This window comes from Martes martes (genome assembly GCF_963455335.1).
Source record: "Martes martes genome assembly, chromosome: 2".
Taxonomy (NCBI): domain Eukaryota; kingdom Metazoa; phylum Chordata; class Mammalia; order Carnivora; family Mustelidae; genus Martes; species Martes martes.
In genome coordinates, this window is record NC_137889.1 from 205,464,169 (window position 1) to 205,489,686 (window position 25,518).

The 25,518-nt window shown below is 58.9% G+C and overlaps 1 protein-coding gene across 1 annotated transcript in view; it reads right to left on the reverse strand.

Annotated features, from left to right (window-relative positions):
• Positions 1-25,518, reverse strand: part of SCD5 (stearoyl-CoA desaturase 5) — a gene marked incomplete at both ends in the record, with an annotated part of 152,836 nt that overhangs the window by 117,035 nt on the left and 10,283 nt on the right. The window contains 2 exon segments of the mRNA XM_080796392.1: positions 21,435-21,730; positions 22,000-22,441. Coding sequence (XP_080652518.1) covers positions 21,435-21,730; positions 22,000-22,441 — 738 coding nt within the window.

The following is a 25,518-nucleotide window of genomic DNA, read 5'->3' on the forward strand; positions in this document are numbered from 1 at the left end:
CACAAGCAGGGGAGACGCAGGCTCCCGGCCGAGCAGGAAGCCCGACGCCAGACTTGATCCCAGGACCCCAGGACCACGACCCGAGCCGAAGGCAGACCCGCACTGACTGAGCCACCCAGGGGCCCCAATCAATAAAATCTTAAAACCAATAAAATAAAACAGCACACAGATCGATTATCTTCTATTTCTGCAGGTTCGAGTCCAACGTGTCTCACTGAGCTTCAGTCGACTGTAGGGCTGCGTCCCTCCCACGGCTCCGGGGAGAATCATTCCCTTGCCTTTCCCAGCTTCTAGAGGTGGCCCACAGTCCTTGGTCCATCTTAAAAGCCAACACCAGCAGGGTGAGCCCTTCGCACATCACACCTCTCTGGCTCTGACTCTCCCGTCTCTCTCTTTCACTTCAAGGACCTGCGTGGCCGCACCATCCCGGACGGCCTCTTCGCCTCAAGACCTTCAACTCGACCGCACCTGCCAAGTGCCGTAGGCTCCGTAAGGGAACAGGTTCACCGGTCTAGGGATTAGGACGTGGACATGGTGGGGGAAGAGAGGGGGCTTTTTCTGCCGACCTCCACGGTCTTCCAGAAAGACCTCACTGAGAAGGTGACAGTTGAGTCAAAACTTCAAAGTGGGAAAGGAGCAGGCCTTGTGGCTGCCTGGAGGAGGAGCGTCGCAGGCAGAGGGAACGGGCGCCACGGGGGCGGCACCTAGTACCTGTGAGACAGCAGCCGGGCGGGGGGATGGGGCAGAACGGAGCCCCGGGAGGCCCAGGCAGGGAGGGGCATCGGGTAGGACCCGCACAGGGACTGAGAGACAGGACCGGAGCGACACGGTCACAGGCCTGCTCTGGAGGCTGTGTCAGAAACAGACGGGAAGGGGCGAGGGCCGTCGTGGAGAGATCGTGCCGGGGAAACACCCAGGGTGCCTTGGACCCAGGGCGGGGGCAGGACAGGTGCTCGCTGCACTATTCTGCTCCCTTTTCTGTATGTGGAGATGTTCGCAATGATAAAAAGATGCATGGAAAGGACCTTGACTTTTGAAGGCATATTTAGCCCAACCGCGTTCCTTCATGGAGGACCACATTGTAATGGCCCTGGGGAGGGAGGAGCATTTTCAAAGGCTTCTAGAAACAAGTCGGTACCGCTCCGCCTTTGACAAACTCCAATTGGTCCTTCCGTTCTTTCTTTCTTTTTTTTCTTAAGATTATTTTTTTTTAAAGATTTATTTATTTGACAGACAGAGATCACAAGCAGGCAGAGAGGCAGGCAGAGAGAGAGGAGGAAGCAGGCTCCCCGCTGAGCAGAGAGCCCGACGCGGGGCTCGATCCCAGGACCCTGAGACCATGACCTGAGCCGAAGGCACAGGCTAACCCACGGAGCCACCCGGGCGCCCCTGGTCCTTCCGTTCTTGACCGCAAAAGCTTCCCAGACCTCAGCCCTCCACGCCCTCCCCCGGCCCCGGTCGATGGTGCTCCCATCCTGTGCTCCACAGAGCCCTGTAGGTCCCTCTCCATAGCATTTACACTGCTTGGCACAAGCTGCTGGAGGTTGCGCGCTCCAGGAGGGCAGGGACCCTGTCTATCTTCCTCCCTGCCTGCGCGGCACCTGCCTCTAGTGCGCGCCGGCAGCGGCGGTGCACGCTCCGAAGACGAAGCAATGAAGCCGCCAGTTTCGGCAGGTGCCCCAGACGGACCTGAGAGAGACTGGACCTCACAGCACTGTCATTTTTGGTGTGGGGAGCACAGATGTTTTCTGTTTCTGAGGGGCGGGCCCTGCCTTGCGCCCGCGGGACACAGGACTGCATACTCTTGATGCCAGCTTCATGGGAGGCGGCAGAGGCCTTCTGAGCTGCTCCCTTGCTCTGAACTCCGCCAAGGCATGTGTTCTCCCTGCCTGGGTCCTTGGTGCCCGGAACGAGCCTTCAGGTCCCTAAAGAGCTGCATACAAGCCTCTTTCCATCGCAACAAGGATTGCGTTGTCCGGCCCAGCACCACCCCATCCCCCCGTCCCCATCCCCCCGCCCCCTGCCTTACACCTCCGTCAGGGCATCTTGCCCTTCTCTCTCTCCTGGGTAAAAGGACAGGCTCCCAGTGGCTCCCGTGAGTCGCCTCCCCACTCCAGACCGCTTGAGCACTCAAGTTCTTCTCCAAGGGAAAGACAGGAGGCGACCGGGTTGGCTTTGCCTGAGCGCCAATGAACCCGAGTACCTAGACTTCATTTTCCTCCGAGACTTAGACGCTCCAGCACCATGACAGTCCCAAGAATAAAAGTATCTGTGTGTGCGAAGGAAGGCTACTCAGGCATGATAAAGAAGAAAATCCTGCGGTTTGAGACAACTTGGGTGGACCCCGAGGTCATGATGCTGCAGCGCTCAGGAAAACAGACAGGAAAGTGGTAGTTCCAGGGCCTGGGGCTGGGGGGATGGGGAGATACTGGTCGGAGGCCACAAACTTTCAGTTATAACATTAGTCAGTTCTGGAGATCTAATATCGCGATTACAGTCAATAATCCTGTATCGATATGCTTGAAAGTTGCTGGGCGCGGTCTTCAATGTTCTCAGCACAAAGAAGAAACGGCAACTCGGTAACGGGACCGAAGCGTTAGCTGAGGCAACGGTGGTCACGGTTCCGCGGTATGAAAGCGTGTCAGATCAACGCTTTGTCTACCTCGAACTTACACAATATCATGTATCGATTCTCTCTCAGGAAAGCTGGGGAAATATCAGTGTGTCAGAAGCCGAGTGTCTCAACCTTGGGGCTGATTAACATCCTGGACTGGACGATTCTCTGTTGTGCGGACTGTTCTGTGATCGTGGCACCCCCTTTCCACCTACTGGATGCTCGTGGCAGCCTCCCCTCCGGCCGTGACATCCAACAATGTCTCCAGGCGCGGCTAAAGCCTTCCTCCCCGCCCCGTGAGGGAGGGTCACCCTGACTGAGAACCACCGGTCTACAACCCTAAAAATGCACAGAGAAATGGATCTGATCGAAATCCATGTAGAATTTTATTCTGAGGAAACAACGGGGGACGTGCATGGAGTTGCTGAAGGGAATCACCTGAACCTCCGACAACAGGTACTTCCCAGCTTCGGAACGCCGCCTACCACTGAACACTGTGATCGCATCTAAGGACAGGAAGTAGGTCTACAACGTGTCCACAGGGAGAGAAGCTGGTAGGAAACAGGATTACGGTGTACTTGCGGAGAGCGAGACTACCGTTCTGCACTGAGAAAAAAGTCTGGAAGGTTGTAGTCCAGATGTGCACAGCAGGCAGCTCTAAAATGGGGAGATACGGGTGATTTTTTTTTCTTTTGCATGCTTGTCTTTTCTAGGCTGTCTAGAATGAACAAGTATTACTTAATTGAGGAGATGGAAAATAAAATTCTTCAGAAAGGAGGCGCGTGCGCTCGGGCACTCCCTCCACCCTGCGCCTCTCCCCGCAGAGCAAAGAAATGTATTGCCTGAGGAACCCCTTGCCGAGACCCAGTCTTCTAACTCTGCTTCTCTCCCGTCCTGCCCACTTCTTTACCCACTCTGTCCTCCCAGGACCCCAATTAAAAGGGAGGACATCAGGTCTGGGAAGAGAAGAATTTGCCATTCAACAGTAAGCACAGCTTTAGAAGCGGCGGGGGCGTGTGTCGCGAACCCCGCGTCCTGACTACCCCCGGCTCAGCCACGGGCCGGCTCTCTGCAGCACTCAGTATTGCCCTTGGCACATCCCAAGTTCTCTAGCCAAAGAGTTTGGGCCCTTGGCTCCCTCCTTCCCTCCCACAGCCTGCCTCTGGCCTGCCAGTTCGCACCTCGGGCTCGGCCAGGCGGGGCGGGCAGAAGGGATGAGACGGAGCCACCGCGTCTGACTCTGCCAGCCCTGCCAGTAACCGGGTGCTGGGCCAGGGGTGGCAAGCCCTGTCTGGGGTGAGTGGGTGGCATCCCCCCCATTCACCGGACCACAGGCATCCGTTTTTCTGTCCACGGGGCTTCTCTCCCCGCCCACACCCTGCGTCCCTCGGGGCTGGGAGCTGCCGCAGGGAAGGGTTCGGGGTCAGGCTGGGGCTGTGGAGGCGCAGGCGTCCGGCCCAGGAGCTCGCCGGTCCCACAGCGGAAAAGCACGTCCACAGGAGTAGGTGTGGGTGTGTGGGTGCTGAGGGCACATCGAGGCGAGCAGGGGACAGGAACGTCTACTCGTCCGTACTGAACCGGGCTGGTCCTCGGCAGCGGGGCCCCGACTCTCCTGCGGGTTTCCTGACCATTAGTTCTGGCCGGAGACCTACTGGATGAGCAGAGGGCTGAGGGTCCTCCTTTCCACCCCCACACACCAGGCACGGTCCTGGAACCCCCCACGGGGCACCCTGACCCATGAGCCTCCCCGTGGCACTCGGGAGTCGGGAAGGGATCGCCACCGTGCAGATGCAGCACTGAGATGCGGAGAACCCAGGCCACCGGTCCCACGGCCGGGAAGGGAAGGTCTGAGAGAGTCCGGGTTCTCCTCCCCAGCCCACCCTCCCGTCCTGCTCCTGAAACACGCCTCCTCCCCCAAATGGAACACGGTACCTTTCAAAAAAGCATCGAGTATCCAGTGCAATCAAGACAAATTCTGTCGTAAGAAAGTGAGACCTCAGCGCCAAGGCCACGGGCGCGGCAGCTCCCTGGCAAACAGGTCTCAATTCCATTCGTGACACCAGAGAGCGCCAAGGACATCCACAGGCTCCGTGATTTCTGGAAAGAGGCATGACCAGTGCAAGGATGCGAGGCCTCACGCTTGACAGGTCCCATGTGGGATTAAACACTCAGCCATCACCATCTTAAAATTCTTCGCAAGTGTTGGCCTGGGCCCTTGGGCTTTCATTTTGCACAGAGCCCTGTACTCACACAGCTGTCCTGCTCCCGGGAAAGCTTCTGGTCACCTCTGCAGCCTCCCCACCCCCAGACTCAGTGCGTCACGCAGGCATGACACCACCGGGAGGAACGCGTTCCCAGCAAGTGTCTGAAACCAAAGCGAACCAAAATACACAAAAGCCCCAAATCCATGCGATTAGCCAAGGACACCTCCTCCCCAAGACCACGCCCTCCCCCTCCCCACCAGAGCTGACACTGCCCCCTTGACACCCCGTTCCTCTCCCAAGGTCTTCCTAGCATTTTTATGGGACTCACTAGTAAAACTACTGGGGACTCTCATATTTTAAAAGCACGGAAGTGATTATATTGACTATAGATACACCAGGGGATAATGGATGATGATCTGTAAATACTCATTTATTGTTTACCCTTTTAGGAAACGCTGGCATGTTTCCTGTGACTCATCTAGACCAGAAGCACTTACCCTTTTCAAAGTCACAGGCTCCACTGGGGACCCAATGGAAGAAAGAAACGATCGTGCACAGTCTATTTGCGGGGCTCCCAAGGCCCCTGACGCATCCAGAACCCCTGCTCCAACCGCTAGGACAGCTGAGGAAGGTAATCGGGCCACTTGAGGCCCGTGTTCTTCCAACTCACTCCTCACCACTGGCTACCTCCTTCCTGCCTGGACATTAGGCAGACCCTCGTTCTGACCCACAAAGCTCCAGAATCGTTTATAAGTATCCACGCATCTTTCCTACCGGTCTAAGAGACCTTAGGGGTCACAGACCAGAAGCCAGTGGTGGGACTAAGATGAGAGAAGAAGGAAGAACTGGGGAAAGGAGCAACGAGAAATACCCAGGGGGTGGCTTCCTGACAAGCCACAGCCGCCCCTGTCCACGGCGAGGCACGAAGGCATCTCGCCAGTACCACAGAGCGGGGGTGGCTGAGCCCAGGCTGAGGGGAGAGAGCCACACCATCACCCAGAGGGCAGATCTCCGCCCCCAGGGGTGCCCCTGTGGGGGGGGGGCCTATCCCGACCCATGCCCCCTCCAGAGCTGTGCACACGTCTGGTGCCCAAATCTCCGCGGTGTAGGAATTCACTGCCTCTCGAGGTGATGTCCCCCGGGGGTGCCAGCAGGGCCCGGTGCCGTAATGACCTCCCTGCAAGGCCCCAACCGCCCCTGAGCTGCGACCTTGGGCAGACGAGTCCTCCCCACTCTGTATCCTCCCCACGCTGTGTCCTCCCCACACTGTGTCCTCAAATACAAAGAACAGATGACACGAGGCCACGTCCACGGTCTCATCAAAACCTGAGGGTCTGATGGGCTTCAAAAGCCAGATCTTTCAGGTTGTAGAAAAGGGACAGAGGACGAAGGCACGTAAGGGCTCTATCATCAAACACAGGAATGTGAGTATGAATAGTCAGACTAAATAGGTCAGATTTTGCCACCAAATGAATTCATTAGGTCAACTTTTCCCCCTAAATTAGTTGTGAAATAACGGAGCACCTGAGTGGCTCAGTGGGTTGAGCGTCGGCTCAGGTCATGGCCCCAGGGCCCTGGGATCGAGCCCCACATCAGGCTCTCTGGTAGGAGAGGTGTGGTCTGTTTCTTCCTCTCCCTCCGTGCTGTCTCTCAAGTACATTAATAAAATCTTAAAAAATAAAGTAGTTGTGAAATAACTGCACTTTCAAAATGTTATGCTGTCCCTCAGAACGGCAGCTAAGACTGGGCCCCTGTGAGTACCCCCTGGGGTCGCTGCGGCGGGACCGCAGGAGCTCCGGGGCCCCCTGCTACAGCCGTCCCGCCCCCCCCCCCCAGGCCCGGTCTGTCCTGGCGCTCGGCCCTCGGAATTCTAAGGGGCCTGGGTCTGCCTCCCTCTCAAGGGCCGGCATCTCGTGGGCAGGAATGACCGCCCGTTCCCGTGTGTACCCCGAGCACCAGGCCCACGGCGCACGCGTCCCCACCGGCGTGCAAGTGGGACTCACCCAGACGGCTACGTGCCTCGGCCCGCCTGCCTCCGAGCCAGTGCGGAGAAGGGCGTCCCCGAAGTGCTCCCCCGCGGCTCCCGAACCTGGCGCACCCGTTAGGCACCCCTGCCTCGGTGCGTGAAGAACCTCTTCGGCACTTCAAAATACTGTTTCTCCAAAACCCAGCTAATACCCCCTGGGAATGGCCCTGGCCGGGGAGACCTGGGAGATCGGCCCTTAACTAAAATGTATTTCACCCGACTCCCAGATTCCCCTCCAACCTTCGGACAGAGCAGCCCCCGCAGCCCCCGAGGCCCGGTCCAGCCGGGGCCTCTGCCCCCCAGCAGCGGCCGCCACAGCTCAGCCGCAGTCCGGGCCCAGGGCCACGTAGAACTTTAGCTTTGAGTGTTTTGCGTTTCTTCCCTGTGAAGACCTCGCCCTTAGAAGCAGGCCTGGCTGTCTGCACCCAGGGGCCCCCCGCAGGCCTGAGAAGCGCCCTCACTCGAAGAAGAAAGGGACTTGGAAAGCGCATCCCCTTCCCGAGACAGGAGGGACTGAAATGCCCGCGGTGAGGGGGTCACCGGCTCTCGTCTGCGCCCCCCCCCCGCCCCAGTGGGCCCCCCAGGTCGATGTCATGCGGCCCCGCTCGCAGGAGGCCGGTCAGGATGAACCCTCGGCCCCCCCTCAGGTGCGCTCTTGAATCTGGAGCCCGGGGGCTCCCCACTCGTCATCTGTTGTTGGGTCAGAACCGTTTACAAAGGGCCTTGTATCTCGGGGGGGGCGGAGGAGCCGGGGTCCGGGATGTCCCTTAAAAGGTGTCTTTCCCAGGACAGCCGCACCGTCTCCAAGCCCGAGGACCAAGAGCAGACAGACCCGAGGAGTGTGTCTCTTCAGGAGAGAAGACGGTCGAACCCTGACCCTCAGAGGGGAGACGGGCCTTGGAGCGGGGCTCCAGGGGCCTCCGGACGGCGAGTGAACAGCTAGACCCAGCCCCGGCGTCACGGCAGCCCCGGCGTCTCGGCAGCCCCCCCGGTGTGCTCGCCGGTTCCAGGAGTGCTCGCGAGCTGGGCCCTGGGGTGGATGGGGGGGGGGGGCGCTGACACTGGGTCACTGACCTTACCCCGGTGCCCACCAAAGGAGGCTCGGGGCACTCTCCCCGGCGGGTGGAGGGGTCTGCGTGCGGCTCACGGACTCTTTCTCCGGAGGGTTTTATTTATTTATTTTTCCCTTTTCCCAATAGCTTTTCCTCAGGCGTCTAATGCAGGATCCAAGCATCTGTCCTCACTCCCACCCCCACCAAGCCTTCCGGACCCGACATCCCATCCTCCTTCCTGGCACCGTCCTCCCTGCAGAGAAAGCCCACCCCGGCTCGCCGTCAGACCCGTGTTGGGTGTGTGCGGGAAGCAGTTCAAGGAACGTGTGGCTTCCTGACGGGAGGCACCTGTGGGCTTCACATTCCTAAAATGCTGCCTCTTACCAGCCGAAGGCATCTCAGGCTGGTGGTATTTGAAGCCACACAAGAGGGAACCGTATGGACAAATCGAGGCAGGGGGATGCCACGCTGAACTGCTGCGGGCCGTGTCACTCCCAGGCCACCTGCCCCTGGGACCGCACCTCCAACCCACAGGGCCCAAGAGCCCCCTGTGCCGCCTGTTAAATGCGGACCCCTGGGCCCCCAGAGGTTTGGTTCTGTAGGTCTAGGCAAAGCCCCCAAATCTGCCCATTCGGCTGGCAACGCAGAGGACCCCAACGCAGACAGGTCAGCGACCGCACGGAGAAGTACACCCAGGCCCACTCCCCGTGCCTGCTTCTCACTTCCTACCACTTTCGGCTTCTGAAAATAGCCTCTTGGAGCACCTGGGTGGCTCAGTTGCTAAGCGGCTGCCTTGGGCTCAGGTCATGGTCTCAGGGTCCTGGGATCGAGCCCCACGTCAGCTCCCTGCTCAGTGGGAAGCCTGCATCTCCCTCTGACCCTCCCCCTGCTTGTGCTCACGCTCTCTCTCTCTCTCCTCTCTCAAGCAAATAAATAAAATAAATAAGTAAATAAATAAAATAATAAATAAAATAATATAAATAAATAAATAAAATAAAATAAATAAAAGAAAGAAAACAGCGCCTCAAAGCTGTTTCCCCCCAAAGAGCTGAAGGCAGTTGGTAGGGAAGAGTGGCCCCTCCATTTTCCACGCGGACGATGTGGTCAGAATGACCCCAACTCATATCAATACGTGCATATTTACAGATCCAAGTGTCCGAAATTCACTTCAATCCAGTCCAAAGGGAAAAAAAGCTCTAAGAGACAGTCCTAGGAGACCTAATGACATCTGTCGACCCACCGCGGGGGGGATAACGTCAAGGTTGAATTCCTGGCTGTGGCTACTGGATGTGGCTGTGTTCTCACTCCTGGGAACTGCGTGCTGAAGTACTGAGACAAAAGGGCTCGATGTCTCCTCAGTCAGCTCAGAAACAGTAACACACGCGTGTGTAGACACGGGTGCGGGATGCGACGAAGCAAATGGGACAAGATGAAGTTGTCGAGTCTGGCAGAGGATCCGGAGTCGCCCACACTCTCCCTAGAGCAAGTCCGCGGGTCTGAAATGACCCCATCGACGTACAAAGACACAGGAACAAACCCCCAGCCCCCAGGGGACGTCAGGGGCCGCAGACCCCGTTCTCTGGGCTCCGTCTGCACCTGGAAGTTTCTACCTGGAAGACAAGCTCCCTGCGCCCAGCCCGGAGTCTGGCCCGAGAGGCACTGACCCTGAGCGAGCCGGGAGCCCCGCGCCGCGTACAACCTCAGGCGCAATGAGGAGTGAGCCCGGAGCGCTGCCCGAATTCGGGGTGCCACCCCGCGCGCCCTATCCTCCCAACCCCAACACCGAAAGGCCTGTACAATCTGACTCATGCAATGTTATTTTTTTCTGATGGTACAATTCGTATCAATAATGGAGGAGAGAAATCCTACATAGAAGCGGTTATAGGGCGCCTGGGTGGCTCAGTTGGTTGAGTGACTGCCTTCGGCTCAGGTCACGATCCCGGAGTCCTGGGATTGAGCCCCACATCGGGCTCCCAACTCCATGGGGAGTCTGCTTCTCCCTCTGACCTCCCCTCTCATGCTCTCTCGCTCTGTCTCTCTCTGAAGCAGTTATAAACCAGAAAATAAAAATCCCCTTTCCAACACACATGGCCCCTATCACAAGAAGAGCTTTTATTGGAACAGGTGAGTTACTGCAAACTCCAGAGTTTACACTGGGCTCTAACACCCTTCCTTAAATGGTTTTGGGGATGTAAATTTAAGCCAGAATGACAGACTGACTTTTTTAAAGATTTTATTTATTCATCTGAGAGAGACACAGAGAGAGAGAGAAAACGAGCCAGGGGGTGGGCAGAGGGAGAGGGAGCAGCAGACCCCGCTGAGCTGGGAGCCCAACACGGGCTCAATCTCAGGACCTTGGGATCATGACCCAAAAGGAAGGCAGATGCTTGACCGGCTGAGCCATCCAGGTGCCCCCAGACTGATTTTTTTTTTTTTTTTTTTTTACGTTCTCATTCGGTTAGAATAGAATTGTGAGAAAGCCGCCAGAGATCACACGGCTCATATGATATATAACAAGAGGATGCAAAGGCAGAGGTAATAGTAAAAATCGGTGGCCAGAGCACCAACCAATCAGAACCAATCAGAACTGATTTAGCTGTAAGCCCCGCAGCATGCAGACACCGACCCTTACGTTCCTGGATGTTGGGAATTCCAGAGCACCAGGGAAGGCGCCACTACTCAGTCTGGCTCGCGGTTACTGAATGCCAGCTCTGTGCGTGAAGGATATCAGCTCTAGTCATTGTGGTCTGTTCCCATCCTCATGGGAGCCATGGCAACTTGAGGTGCATAGCCGGTGTATACTCGGAGGGTAAGTGACTTCACTCTTCCCAGAGATCCGGATGGAGTCAAGACGCTGGAGGAATCTGAGCATCGCTCGAAGATGTTAACGACTCACCCACTTCTCAAGAGCTCCTGAGCCAAACAACGGATTTGGGAGTGGGAGACAGACAGGGGAAACACTGTGGGCATTGTTCACACTCGCTAACAAGTAGCTCCTCTTGCTTATAGAGATTTCAGGGCAAAACAAATGCTTTCCGGGACACTCAAACGAGTCATAGGCTGAGAATAGAAATGAGCAGCATCGGAACCATCTGCAAAAGCTTCCTGCGAGCATACTTATTAGAGGAGTGGGTGACGAACTACTCCAAGAAACAGTTAAGTTTTAGAAACTTATTTGTGCTTTCACGCACGGAACCTTTAAAGAAGTAAGGGGTGTGTTCCATTACGTTCCCACGCTGTGAGAACACTGAGGTGGTTACTGTACTGGGGAAATGACAGCTGTTCCTCTGAGCTATAAAAGGTATGAGGGTCCAGGCCTGGTCTTTGTTTCCTCTTGTTTTACAAAGTGCCTGGTTCAAGACTGTAAGTCATTAACTGCTTGTTTGATAAATGCTTTTTTTTTTTTTTTAGATTTTATTTATTTATTGGACAGACAGAGATCACAAGCAGGCAGGGAGGCAGGCAGAGAGAGAGGGGGAAGCAGGCTCCCCGCTGAGCAGAGAGCCCAATGTGGGGCTGGATCCCAGAACCCTGGGATCATGACCTGAGCCGAAGGCAGAGGCTTAACCCACTGAGCCACCCAGGCGCCCCTGATAAATGCTTTTTGGCGGTGAGGTAGAGAATGCTAAGGAGGTGACTTGGCCCATGTAGGTCATAGGGTACTTTTCTTTTTTTACGCTATAGCAACGACGGCGTTTAGTGGGAGAGGCATTTAGCTGCCTCTTCCTGGTGGGTGAACGGGATAGCAGACCTCGTCTGGTCTGTACTTACTTCTCCTGCATGGGTGCCTGGGGCAGTGTGTTCAGCGGCCCCCCCCTCCCGACACCCCCAGGGGTCACGGCCCTCCCAGAACCAGTCTGTGCCGCCCACCCGTGGCATCGAGAAGCCGCGGTCTCTTCCACCGACCCCGTGAAAACCAACACAACGGAAGTGTGAGGGTAGGAGATGGAAGACAATGAACTCAAACCTTGGTTTCCAAGCCCATCGGTCCTGGGGTCCCCCCCCAAGGGCGATCTCAGGAACCTTCCACGGGACCCCGCTCACCCCATCGCGTCAGGTCGGATGCGCCAGGAGAGGAGCGACGAGCCTCGAGGCACCCGGCAGCGCCACGGAGGGAGCACGGATGCCTGCGGGTTCAGCCCGAAGGGTTCACGCAAGGCCGCCCCACAAGGGCCGCCCCACAGCCCGGCCCCCGGCATCTTCCGAGTCTGCAGCACTTGAAAGCCGGTTTTCCAAAATCTCCGGCCCGAAGCTATGGCTTTGTCTCCTTGATCCCCCAGTTAGCAGTGTCCCCCTGAGGGTCCGAGGGCTCTTTCTAGGTTGTTTGAGCAAATAAAAACGTACCTGCCGGGGGAGGGTAAGTGGCTTTTAAATGTACGTTTTAAAATTTTAAATTTTTAAAAATTTTTAAAATTTTTAACATTTTCAAAACAAGAAAATGGAAATCTGGACATGGCTTCATCACCGAGGTTCTGCGTCACCGGAAAGACGAGAAGGTGACCACCAGAGAAAGCTGTCTGGGCAGGTGTGTCGCCGTGGGAAACCTCGGTTAAAAAACATTTGAAGTCACTCGTTTTCCATATTCTTTTCAATTCAGTTCTTCCGAAGGGGATCTAGCAAACCTCTCCCGCCCCACCTCAGCCCGTAAAAATCCCGGAGAGCGACACAGAGTTCTGCAAGCTCCGCAGGGAGGTCAGGGTGACTCACGGTGGCCATACGGGCAGAGGGGTGCGTAGATTTCTAGGGACCGAGAAAGGCTTCTCGCTCCACAACCCTTCCCCGCAAATCACATGGGAAGTTCTCCAACAGGGGAAAACATTTTTTAAGTTCAAGAATAACACTGGGGCGCCTGGGTGGCTCAGTCGGTTAAGCGTCTGCCTTCAGCTTGGGTCCTGATCCCGGGGGCCGGGACAGAGTCCTGCTTTTGGGGGGGGGTCCCTGCTCAGTGGGGAGCCTGCTCCCCCCTGCCTCTGCCGCTCCTCCTGCTGTGCTCTCTCCCTCTCTCTCTCTGACAAATAAATACTTAAAAAAAAAAAAGAATAAAATTTACCTTCCCTTAGAAAGAAAGGCCACACAGTGATTAAACACATTCGTTCATTTACTCCTTCACCCACTCACGCAGCACCGGTGGGTCGGGCCGCGCTGTGTGCCGGGTCCTGGGGGCGGCAGGAGCGCCGCCGCAGAGCGCAGAGCCTCAGGGAAAACACAAACGTTTACGCTCACTCCAAGGGCAGCAGGATTTGAGAAAAGTTAATGTGATGGAAAGGGGCGGGGGAGTGCGCTACGATATGAAACCAGCAGCTTTTCCGGGAGGCGATACCAAAGAGGGAAAGTCGTGACAGGGAGTGAAGGAGGCCCCTGGGGAAGAGGTGTTGGCTGTCCACAGCCAAGCCATCGTCTTCCTTTGAGCAGAGCCTGGGTTTCGTCTGCCTCTTAACCCCCCACTCCTGCCACCCCACCACGTGCGGCTGAGTGGCCAGCCTTGACCAATCCTTTGCCAAGGACTGGTTTAACAAGGCACTCGGGACGGAGTCCTGCGAGTGAGGCTGGAGGAGACGAGCTGTGAGGGGCCCGGGAAGCATTTTCTCTCTGATGAGATCTCAGGAAGGGACATCCTCTCTCTTCTGTAGGACACTGCTGTGACTCCCCTGTGCCGCCTGGCGCTCTGGCAGCCATCCTGGCACCACGAGGAAAACTACACTGGACAGGGCCCCCAAGGCAGAAGTAAAACCCGCTGAGGATGGGTGCCCTACCTCGGGACTGGTTATCAGTTGGAATTAGAAAGTCTCCTTATCATTTAAACCACTTAAAGCGGAGTATTGTGCTATCTGGGGCCAAAAGCGACCTAACTGATACAATTTACTTCATAATTTTGTGGAAGACAGCCCTCCCCTGAGGCCTCCTCACCTCTACCAGGTCACCTGTTAAACAGACAAGCGGAATCCCAGGGGCTGTGCACGGAGCCTTCCCGTTGTTGTCCCCAGCTCTATTCATGAAAATAAAATTAATTTTCCAGCCCATGAATTAAACATTGCTGCTGCCGGCTGAAAGATTTTAGCAACAGCCTTTGGCTGGCAAGAGAAGCAGGATCCCAGCATGTTCTAAAATAAGCTACAGGAAGGCAGAGGGGAGGAGGGGAGGCAAAGGGGAGGAGGCCCACAAAAGAAAGAAGGAAGGATTGCAAATCCCACTGGTGCCGGCCTCTCCGGTCCGCCGGCCTGCGGGGACTGGCGGCGGTGCTGCTGGACTGTAGCATGCAGGTGAGTCACTCGCAGACCTTATTAAAGTGCAGGACCTGATTCGACAGGTCCAGGACGGGGTCTGGACGTCTTTGTTTCTAGCAAGCTCCCAGGTGATGCTGACGCCGCCGGTCCGCGGACCGCAGCCTGCCGGGATCCAGAGCCCGCTAAGCCGTCCCAGGCCGCAGGAGCGGGAACCAGGATGCAGGAAGGAGGACGCACCGAGGCTGCGGTGAGGGCTGGGGAGAACCGGCTGTGTAAACGGAGGCTCGAGGGAGCAAGCGGCCTAAGGACAAGACCCCTCACACACGTACCTTTTAGAAACAAGGAAGAGTAAAGAGCAGGGAAAGGCCTGAAGGAGACGCCCCTTCCCTGCTGGCCACTACGCCAGGCGCGCCCCAGCGTCTCTCCTGGGAAAGTTCAGGCTCGCTCGTCCCACCGGCAAGCGTCTGCTCTAAGAACTTCGCTGCAGACCACTCCGTCAGAGCAGGAGTTGTTGGTGTGTGGGATGGGCCGAGAGGAGAAGGGGAGAGTCAGGCAGGGGCGGAAGGGCAGCCCCGTCTCCTGCGGCTCGGGAACAATCCTCCTCCCTGGATCCGGCCCCTGACCACCTCCAGCCTCGCGGGACCATCAGGTCCTCGAACCACCCTGCTCTGTCTTTCCTCCCCTCCCAGCTCTGCCCCCACTCTTGCCTGTGGCCACAGGGCTATTTCCTCCAAACCCCGGGGCCGCCAGTCAGCCCCGGGCCTCCTCCTCAACTCCCCCAGACCAGGGGCTCTGTAAGTGAGACTGCGTCGCTCTCATCACTGGTGCGCCCGTCTGTCCCTCCGACTGGCCGCTAAGTGCCACCAGGTCCAGGACCGCACCGGAGCCAGGCAGGGAGTGGCTGAGGGGTAAATGTCACTGAACGAGGGAATTAAATAATGGTTCTCAGCCCAGCTGTGCATCAGAAATACGTGAGTGGGAAAAAAAAGAAAAACCCAACAAACAAAAGCAGGAACAGAAGAGGAAGGCAAAGCATCACCCGAGACTGCGATTCGGCAGGCCTGGGTGAGGGCCTCGCTTCCAGAAACTGTAAAGGGTCCCCAGGGGTTCTGATGTGCGGCTGGTCTGGACAATCACTGGAATGGAAAAAATGAAGGAATTTGTGCTGGATGAACCCGCAACTGCTTGTGCAACTGCGAGGCCCTCCCGCACGGCCCCTCACGCCCGTCATGAACGAAGGAGGCGCACTCACGGGGGAGGTCGGCCGAACCCACTGCTGGAGCCACCATCCCGTTGCCAGAGGAAATAAACTCAGAGTAGAAGGCCTGGACCCCGAGACCAGTGCTTCCCGACGATGAGCAGGCGGGACGGGCAAGGCTCGGCCTCCAAAGGCTCAACAGAGGGAAGGAGAGAAGGAAGTGCCCCGGGAAGGCGTGCGGGGCCCGGAGCTCACGTTTCCTCGGAGCTGACTTCCGGGCCAAGTTCTTCTTTTTCTTTTCTTCTTCTTCTTTTTTTTCTAATTCCAGTAGAGCGAACACACCGTGCCGTATCGGTCTCAGGTGTCCAACACAGGGATTCATCACTTCCGCACGTCACCCTGCGCTCATCACCGCCAGGCCAAGTTCTTTACCGTTTCATTTCACTCCCGCCGCGACCCGATGGCCTACCGCTGGCCTCTCACTTAACCTCCCTGTGCACTTGGGGACACTAAGGTCAGCAGGGTGAGTGATCAGCCCAAGGCTGAACTTGGTGGGGGTGGAACTGGGTGCTGATCCCAGACCCTCACTCCAAGGCTCACCCTCTTAACCTCGGGGCCAGCAAGACTATGCATCCCGGTAGCCACAGGCAGGCACAGCCAGAAACTACCGCACGTCAAAACAAACACTCAACGAGAATGACGTCACCCGAAGACGGTGCTGTGTTTCACAGAACCCTAAGGAGCCACCACGGCTGTTCTCCTTTCGTAAATGGATCAGCGGCTCTTCCAGGCAATTGTTTTAATTGTGTCCCGTCCACAAAACCAGGCAAGGCAAGAACAAACACGCTAGGGCAAGGTCACGGTCGGACGTCTGGATTTAAAGGCCGTGTCTGTGTGCGAGCCACAAGTGCTCCAAGCCCCAAACAGAGGACGATGCCAGGGCCGGCCCCCGTCCTGGGGGGCGATGCCAGTCGGTAGCACCGAGTGTCTACTCTCTGGCAGGCACTTTCGTAGGCGCTCCAGGTCTGCAAACAACCTTCAGCGCAGTGTTCCTGTCCCCCTTCCACAGACAGATGGGGACGGGGCTCCCAAGCTGGAAGGGGACATGTATGAAGTTGAACCAGCAGGCGGTGCCGGGCTTCGGGCCCAGGTTTCTCCTCTGCGGCACCACTCGTTTCAAGGTCACAGTACAGTCTGCAGTGACCTTGACCAGTCTTGGAAAAAACTGAGTTAATAATGTTAACCTCAAACCTCTATTTACGCTTGTTAGGACTGTGACGTCAGCCAAAGCATACTCTATTCTCCGGCTTTGCTGGACGCCAGCCCTGAGTGCAGAAGCGCTTAGCGTCTGCCCATTTGTTAAAAATGCAGGAGTTGCAACAATGGACTGGGAATTACAGGGTTTAATTTTTGGTTTTTGGTTTTTTAATAGTTTAACTGGGCATTAAGATGGTTTGTTTGTTTGTTTAAACATGACTCAAGATAGGGATGGGAGGAAAAATCAAGTCAAAACTAAGACCCTAAGAGATTTCAAGAAGTAAGTGGGTCTTGTAACTGGTTGTGCTCAAGAAAACCCCGAAGAAAACATTAAGGACCAGGTGAGTTGTCAGCTAGACAAAAGATGCTTATCTATGAAATAGTGAGCTTTTAGAGGAAAAAGAGGGCAGAGAGAAAATCTAAGGGAAGGAAAGGGCAGGGGTGGGGGTGGGGAGAGGCGGGGGGGGGGGAAGGCCTAGGAGAGACTTGTGTTCATTTCTCTTTGGAAACTTTGAGGAAGAACCTCTGTTTCCAAAGCCAAAGCAATCTCTTCCACGCAAGAGAGGCGACAGAGCCAAGTTCTGTGCCAGTGCAGAGTTCATCGTGCTGCGAGAGGGTATTTTCCCCTTCTTCTGAAGAAAACGAGCAACATCAGGACCAATAACGACGGCAGCTAATAATCAGGGAGCACCAACCAAGGGCCAGGTACTGTGCTGTGATTTACACGAAATCTCAAATTGAACCCTCACAACCCAGTAAGCAAGAGGTACGGACACACCCATTCTACAGGCAAGAAAGCTGAAGTTCGGAGATGTCAGTTCGCCCCAGGTCATGTGGACGGGGAGCGGGGGAGCAGGGATTCCTGTCCGGACAGGACAGGTGCTCCCGAGCCGCCACCCTAGGAAACGGGGAGGCAAGGCAGAAGTCCGAGGCCAACACTTTCTTGAGGCTCCCCAACAACTTCAGAGACTCGACAGAAAAAGCAGCACAACCCACAAAGACATCCGGACCATCCCACGTCGTGGAGGCACGTCGACTCCAGGGCAGAAGGGAACCCCTGACAGAAGACAGGTCCTCTTCAGGCACCTCTCGGAACGGCACAGGCTTGGTGGACCAGCACTCTCCAAACCCCAGCCTCTCCGGACGCCCCCAGCCCCCAGCCCGCTTCCTCCCCAGAGTCTAAACCCCACCGGAGAGTCCAGCCGGCACCCGGGAATTCCCGCAATGCCTCCACGATGGCCATGTCCGCCCCCGGGCAGGACGGAAGAAGGGAGCAGAGCCAATCGCGGCTCTTCACGCCTTAGACCTGCACAGTGCAAAGATGAAAAAGAAAAGCCATGACGTCACCACGGGACACGTTTAGGGGACCCGGATGACACTTAGAGAGAAACCAGAAAAGTCCCTGACATTTCTGGAAACCAACAGCCAGAATGCCTGGAGACAGGCGAGGCCGCGCTCGCTGGAAGGGAGCCCAGGACTCGTAGCATCATGACTGCCTCTTCCGGCTCCTCTGTTCCCCTCCTCTCGGGATTCAGGGCCTGGATTAACTGGGTCTTTGGCCCAAAACTCTTAAAGCAGTCCCTGTTGTATGAGGTAAAGGTTTGTCCTCCAGCTGGAGCTTGCGTTCTGTCCTCCGTCGGGGCCTGCGGGGACGGAGAGCACCTGCTCCGACGGCTGCCCGGGGAGGCACAAGAGGGGAAAGCGGTGCCCCGGCCCCAAGGGGAGTCGGAAGAAGGTGGGGGACTAGGCAGGGGAGGAGGCTGGCCTGCACGACGACGGATCTCTCACGGACGACATCCCACCACCCCGCAGACGCCTCTCCACCCGCCGCACACCTCAGTCTCTGCCGGGCGCGCGGCATCGGTGCCCTCGTCTCCAGGGCGGCCTCACCCGGGGCCAAGGGCGGCGAGCGAGGGACGGGCTGAGCCGATTTCCCTGACGACTCACGCCGCGAGGAGGACGAGCGGCGCGTGAGAGCGTGAGCTCGGCCCGAACGCTAGACGGAACCGGGACGGGGGTGGTGAAACGGGGCAGACTGGGCGGCTCGGGGCGCAGGGCTGCCCCTCAAGATAACCCTACGGAGCCCGGGGCTCAGCACAGCCGCTCCCCGCCGGTCTCTGTCTCCGGCCGTCACAGAACAGCCGTCTGAGCAGCACGGGTCTAAGTCAACATTTTGGACTTTGAAGCACAACAGCCCCACTGCTCCTTTGCTTTGCTTTGCTCGTGCTTCCTCCCTCCCTCCCGTTCCTGCTGAAGCACAGGGAGACCGAGCCCCAGAGAGCAGCGCTGATGGGGGAGCCGCGGCCGGAGGCGGTGCAGCCCCCAGACCCCGGGCCGGCCGCGCCGCCCGCCGCGGGAAGCCGCGGTCCTGCTCCCGGGAAGCCGAAGGCCTCCGGGCTGAGGGAGGTGTCCGCTGGCTACGGTCTTCCAGAAAAAAGATGCTGTCTTCACCCCAGAGAACAGCCTGGAAAGGACCGAGGCCACTTGGCAAACCTGGACAGGAGGCCCCGTCTGAGCGGCTCCTGGTGCGGCGCCGGGGTCCGCGGGGTCTGGGGGCTGCACAGAGTGGAGCCCGCGGGGCGTCCTGGGGGCACCGACACACACGTGTTCCAAGACTCACGGCTCCACGCGCTCGCTCTGACCCTGCCCTCGGGAAGGCCAAGCCCGGGTTCGCGGGGGCCGGGGGGCCGGCCGCGTCCCAGGCCTGGAAAGGGAGGCAGGGGCTCCCTGGAGACTGGGGGGCAGCGCTAAGGGCTGTCGGTGGCCTTGTGGGGGCCTGTCCATGAAGCCGTGGCTGAACATCTTACATCTAGTCATGGGGAGATGAGAGACGCGAAGAGCGAAGCCAAGACACAATCACCGAGACGCTGGCGAGGAGGGCACAGAGCTGAGGAGACGCTCCGTGGGGCAGGCGCGAGCAGAGGGCCGCCAGGAGCTTTCCGGGGACTTAAAAAGGCTTCAGCCGGGGCAGGCACCCGGCTGGCTCAGTCCGAGGATGAGCAAGTGGCTCTAGGTAAAGGGGTTCTGAACCCCAGCCCCGGGGCTGCACATGGAGCTCACACGAAGGCGGAAAAAGATTCCCACGGATTCCCCAAGACTCCTGACCCTCTCGCCATCCGTCCAGGCCCTGTCCCTCTCTCAGCCACACCCCCTAAGAGTTAAGGGGCTCTGGAGGGATCTGCTCCAAGGGCAGGGCCTGCAGGGTCCGGAGGGAAGGCTGAGAGCACCGTGGCCCTTTCTCAACCGGGGCGCGAAGCTGGCACTATTCCAAATAAGCTTTGCAGGAAGTCGTCTCTGTATTTTCTTCCCTTTTCCCCCTGGAAATAAAAGTAGTTTGTGTTTCTTCCTTGAGGATCCCCCAATCGGCATCTAAAAGGGCTTCCTGGATTACCTCATCACCTTCTCAGCCCCCAGTATCACTGCCCGGGCTTCTGCCCCAGCTACCGCCCCAGGTGACTGAAGCCCAGACCAGTCACTGGGACCAGGGGGACCTGCGAGGTGGCTCAGAGGACAGCGACTTAGGGCAGGGAATGGGCGAGCGAGAGGCGCGGCGGCCCAGCCCTGAGCTCCCCCTCCCCGGCCCCGCCAGCAAGGGGGGTGCTGGGACACAACGGGGTGGGACGCAGGAGGGTGGGACGCAGGGGAGTGCTAGGACGCAACGGGGTGGGACGCAGGGGGGTGGGACGCAGGGGGGTGGGACGCAGGGGAGTGCTGGGACGCAACGGGGTGGGACGCAGGGGGGTGGGATGCAGAGGGGGTGGGACGCAGGGGGGTGCTGGGATGCAGCGGGGTGGGATGCAGGGGGGGTGGGATGCAGAGGGGGTGGGACGCAGGGGGGTGGGACACAGGGGGTGGGACGCAGAGGGGGTGGGACACAACGGGGTGGGACGCAGGAGGGTGGGACGCAGGGGAGTGCTAGGACGCAAGGGGTGGGACGCAGGGGGGTGGGACGCAGGGGGGTGGGACGCAGGGGAGTGCTGGGACGCAACAGGGTGGGACGCAGGAGGGTGGGATGCAGAGGGGGTGGGACGCAGGGGGGTGGGATGCAGAGGGGGTGGGACGCAGGGGGGTGCTGGGATGCAGCGGGGTGGGATGCAGGGGGGGTGGGATGCAGAGGGGGTGGGACACGGGGTGGGACGCAGAGGGGGTGGGACGCAACGGGGTGGGACGCAGAGGGGGTGGGACGCGGGGGGGGGTGGGACGCGGGGGGTGGGGTGGGACGCGGCGTGGTGGGACGCGGGGGGGGGGGGACGCGGGGGGGGGGACTCAGGGGGGTGGGACGCGGGGGGTGGGACAGCAGCCACAGGTGCGGCCACAGCCCCGCCCGGGCCGGAGAAGGGCGGGCCTGGAGGCGACTCCGCGTTCCGGTCCCGCTCTGTGCTGGGGCGGAGCGATGTCGCGGAGCCACTTCTGGGGCCACCTGTGGGGCCGGTGGGGGCTCCGGACACCGCGGACTGGGGCGCGGGAGCCCGTGGGGCGCGGGAGGCGAACGGGTTCCCCCCGTCATGCGTGGAAATCAAGGCCGTTTCCGCGCCCGGCGTGTCCACCCTCCTCCGCCGCCGTCACCTCCTTCACCCGGAGCCCAGGTCCGCGGCCCGGGAAGAGCCTGAGGACGCGCGCGGGCGACACCGGCGTCCCCGCCCCCCCCCCCCGGCCCAGCGGCGCTCCGGGGCGCACAGCGCGGCCGCGGGCTCCGGTCCCTTCCGCTGTCGCCGCGGAGCCGCCCACCCGCCGGGCCCCGGGCGAGGCACCGCAGCGACCCCCGGACGCAGACCCGGCCCGGCCCGAGGACCGACGAGCGCGGCGCGAGCAGCGGGGCCGGGGCCGGGGCCGGGGCCGGGGTCGGGGTCTGGACTCACCCCGGAGCAGCGTGAGCGGCCGCGCGGCGGGGACCAGCGCCAGCGAGTACAGGGCGGCCGCGTGCAGCGGGCCCCGCAGCCCCACGTTCCTCCGGACGACGCGCCGCCGCCCGCCCCGCCCCGCGCCCTGCGCCCCCGGCCCGGCCCGCCCCTCGGCGCTGCGGTGCGGCACGTGCCCCGCGGCGGCGCCCGGGCCCGGCGTGGCTGGACAGCGGGGCGCTCGCGGCGGCGACGGGGACAGCGACAGCGGGCGGGCTCCGCGGGCGCCCACTCTCCCGGGGGGCGGGGACGTCGGCCTTTCGTTGGCCGCGGGGGGGGGGGGTCTCTGCTCTCCCGGCCCCGCCTCCCCGGCCCGCCCCGCCCCTTCCCTGCTTCCTCCGCGCCGCCTCCGGCTTTCCGCGCGCGCCCAGGATGCGGGTCCCGGCGCCGGCGTCGGTTGCGGGGGGGTCACCGCAGCGCCGCGGGCCGGCCCGGGCCGGGGCGGGGGGGCCGGGGGGAGCGGAGGGGCGGGGGGGGGCCGGGCCGGGCCGGGGGGAGGGCCCGCGCCGCTCCGGCCCGTCCGCACCCCGCGGCCCCGGGAGGAAGACGCTCTCCGGCCCCCGCCGTCCGGGGCTGCCCCGACCCCGCGCCCCGGTGCGTCCGCGGCTCCTGCGCCTCCGGGCGCCGCGTTCCCTTCGGCCCGGGTCCTGCGCTTCTCCGGGGGCCGCGCCGGGCCGCCGCGTGTGCCGTCCGCGCGGGGGGGGCCGCGGTCAGCTCCGCCCCACGCTCCCCGGGGTCCCGGTGCCGTCGGACGCGCGACAGACGCGGCCCCTGCGCGGCCCCCGGACGGCCTGTCCCGACGCCCCGTGAGCCCGCGGGGGCCAGACGCCGCGAGGGGGCCCTCGGCAGAGTCACCCACGACGTCCCGAGGAGACGCGCCCCCGACGCCGGCGTCCGCTCACCCTCCTCCGTGCGCGGTCCGCGGGCCCCGCTGTGGGAACGCGAGGGGCACCGGCCGCGCCTCCAGCCTGCAAGCAGGGAAAGGCCTCGGAACTGGACGTCGGGGCGACCCCGCCGGGCCCTCCGGACACAGGTTCCTTTCCCGGGAGCGGAGCTACTTTGTGCTTCCTCCCAACTTGCGAATTCTGTGAGTTTGAAGGAGCCCCACTATGTCCGCGAGTAACCGCACACGTCACCGTGTGCCCACGAGTAACCGCACACGTCACCGTGTGCCCACGAGTAACCAACCACACACGTAACCGTGTGCCCACGAGTAACCGCACACGTCACCGTGTGTCCACGAGTAACCAACCACACACGTAACCGTGTGTCCACGAGTAACCGCACACGTCACCGTGTGCCCACGAGTAACCGCACACGTCACCGTGTGCCCACGAGTAACCAACCACACACGTAACCGTGTGCCCACGAGTAACCGCACACGTAACCGTGTGCCCACGAGTAACCGCACACGTAACCGTGTGTCCACGAGTAACCAACCACACACGTAACCGTGTGCCCACGAGTAACCGCACACGTAACCGTGTGCCCACGAGTAACCGCACACGTAACCGTGTGTCCACGAGTAACCAACCACACACGTAACCGTGTGCCCACGAGTAACCAACCACACACGTAACCGTGTGCCCACGAGTAACCGCACACGTCACCGTGTGCCCACGAGTAACCGCACACGTAACCGTGTGTCCACGAGTAACCAACCACACACGTAACCGTGTGCCCACGAGTAACCGCACACGTCACCGTGTGCCCACGAGTAACCAACCACACACGTCACCGTGTGCCCACGAGTAACCAACCACACACGTAACCGTGTGTCCACGAGTAACCGCACACATAACCGTGTGCCCACGAGTAACCAACCACACACGTCACCGTGTGCCCACGAGTAACCACACACGTCACCGTGTGCCCACGAGTAACCGCACACGTCACCGTGTGCCCACGAGTAACCGCACACGTCACCGTGTGTCCACGAGTAACCAACCACACACGTAACCGTGTGCCCACGAGTAACCGCACACGTCACCGTGTGCCCACGAGTAACCGCACACGTCACCGTGTGCCCACGAGTAACCGCACACGTCACCGTGTGTCCACGAGTAACCGCACACGTAACCGTGTGTCCACGAGTAACCAACCACACACGTAACCGTGTGTCCATGAGTAACCGCACACGTAACCGTGTGCCCACGAGTAACCAACCACACACGTAACCGTGTGTCCACGAGTAACCGCACACGTAACCGTGTGCCCACGAGTAACCGCACACGTAACCGTGTGCCCACGAGTAACTGCACACGTAACCGTGTGCCCACGAGTAACCGCACACGTAACCGTGTGTCCACATATAAAGCTGACGTTTAGGTCACCCCACGTTAGGAATCCCGTCCCAGGGTCTGGGAAAGGGCCGCCAATTACAAAGAGCTGACAGCCCGAAGGGGCAGAAGTCCGGCGCCCGACAGTCACCCCCGAGCCCGCCCCATCAGCCACACGGAGACGTCCGCTTTACAAGGGAGCAGATGTTGCTCTGGAATCGGGGCCGCTGGGACACTGTTACGGTGGCGCTTCAGATGGAGCTGAAACCCCGGAACAGAAGGAAATTTCCTGGCGACCAGCCGCGCACTGTTGGCACCGAACAGAACAGGAAACTAGAGGGTGTCGGTGTCATTGGCCGCTCAACCTGGGCTTTCTGATGAACCACTTTTCCCCCACATGAGTCTCCTCCTTCCCATGCCCACCCACGTTCTGCCTGCGGGTCTGTAATCCAGACTGTCCTTTCAGGGGTGGACTAGTGACTTGGCCGAAAATCCCTGGGTTGTTGTAATGATTCCCCCCACACTCAGTCTAGCCATTCAGTCCTTTGGGACGTAGTGGGCACCTGCTATGTGCCAGGGCCAGTGGACACTGGGGATACAAGGATGAATAAGGTTCAGTCCCTGCCCTGAAGGAGCTCCTCATCTGGGAAGGAGGACAGAGCAAACACATGCAACCTCTTGGCAATGGCCGAGGAAGGGCGGGAAGGTTCAGTCCGTGATCGGAAGAAAAACAAACTTGTTAGACGTCAAGCATACAGACCCGGAGTCCGGCGGAAGCACCGAAACAGTTCTTTACTTGACCCCTGGTACATTATCTATAGGGTAAGCCATTCTGTCTTGAATCTGTCTTGAATGAACCTCTTCCTCTCTTCCCTCCAATGAGTCCGACTGGGTCGGGCCAGTCATGTCAGCAGGTTGGACTTAGTATGGAGAAGGGGATGTTGGTATGTGTCGTGGGTCAGGGGCAGCATTGTTTAGGTCTTTCAGATCCTGCTTGCAAAAGGAAGATCGAAGGAAAGTGGTTCTTCCAGATCCGATCTCAGAGTGAAAACGCTGCCGGTATAAGATGTACTCTTGCTGATAATGACTGTCTAACGACAGTCCCCGGTAGCATATTATGCCATCAAGGCTACTGTCCATTTTCCCATCTAAGGTCTTCATAAAAGACTTTAGTATATTTTCTTAGCTTCTGGGCAACATCCCAGAATTGGATGAGTGTTCCTCTCACCCTTAATGGGGGCAAATGGGATAGTAAGCCTTATCCTGTCAAACAAGTCATTACCAAAAATGTGATACGTACAAGATAAAATGGAGGCACAAAGGAAGTAATAGTGTAAGGGGAGGGGTAATAGCTGAGTAGGATTTTTTTTTAAGAAGTTGGTCTTTTTATTTTTTTATTTTTATTTATTTATTTATTTTTAAAGATTTTATTTACTTAACAGAGATCACAAGTAGTCAGAGAGGCAGGCAGAGAGAGCAGAGAGCAGAGTGGAGCAGAGAGCCCGGTGCGGGGCTCCATCCCAGGACCCTGAGATCATGACCTGAGCCGAAGGCAGAGGCTTTAACCCACTGAGTCACCTAGGTGCCCCCCGAGTAGGATTTTTTAACTTGATTTTTAGTTTTTTTTTAAAATTTGTGGTAAAATATGCATAAATCTTAACCATTTTTAAATGCTCGGTTTAGTACTGTCAAATGTATAATAATAAAATAAATATATAAATCTCCAGACCTTTTTCAACTTGCAAAACTAAAACTCTATGCTCATT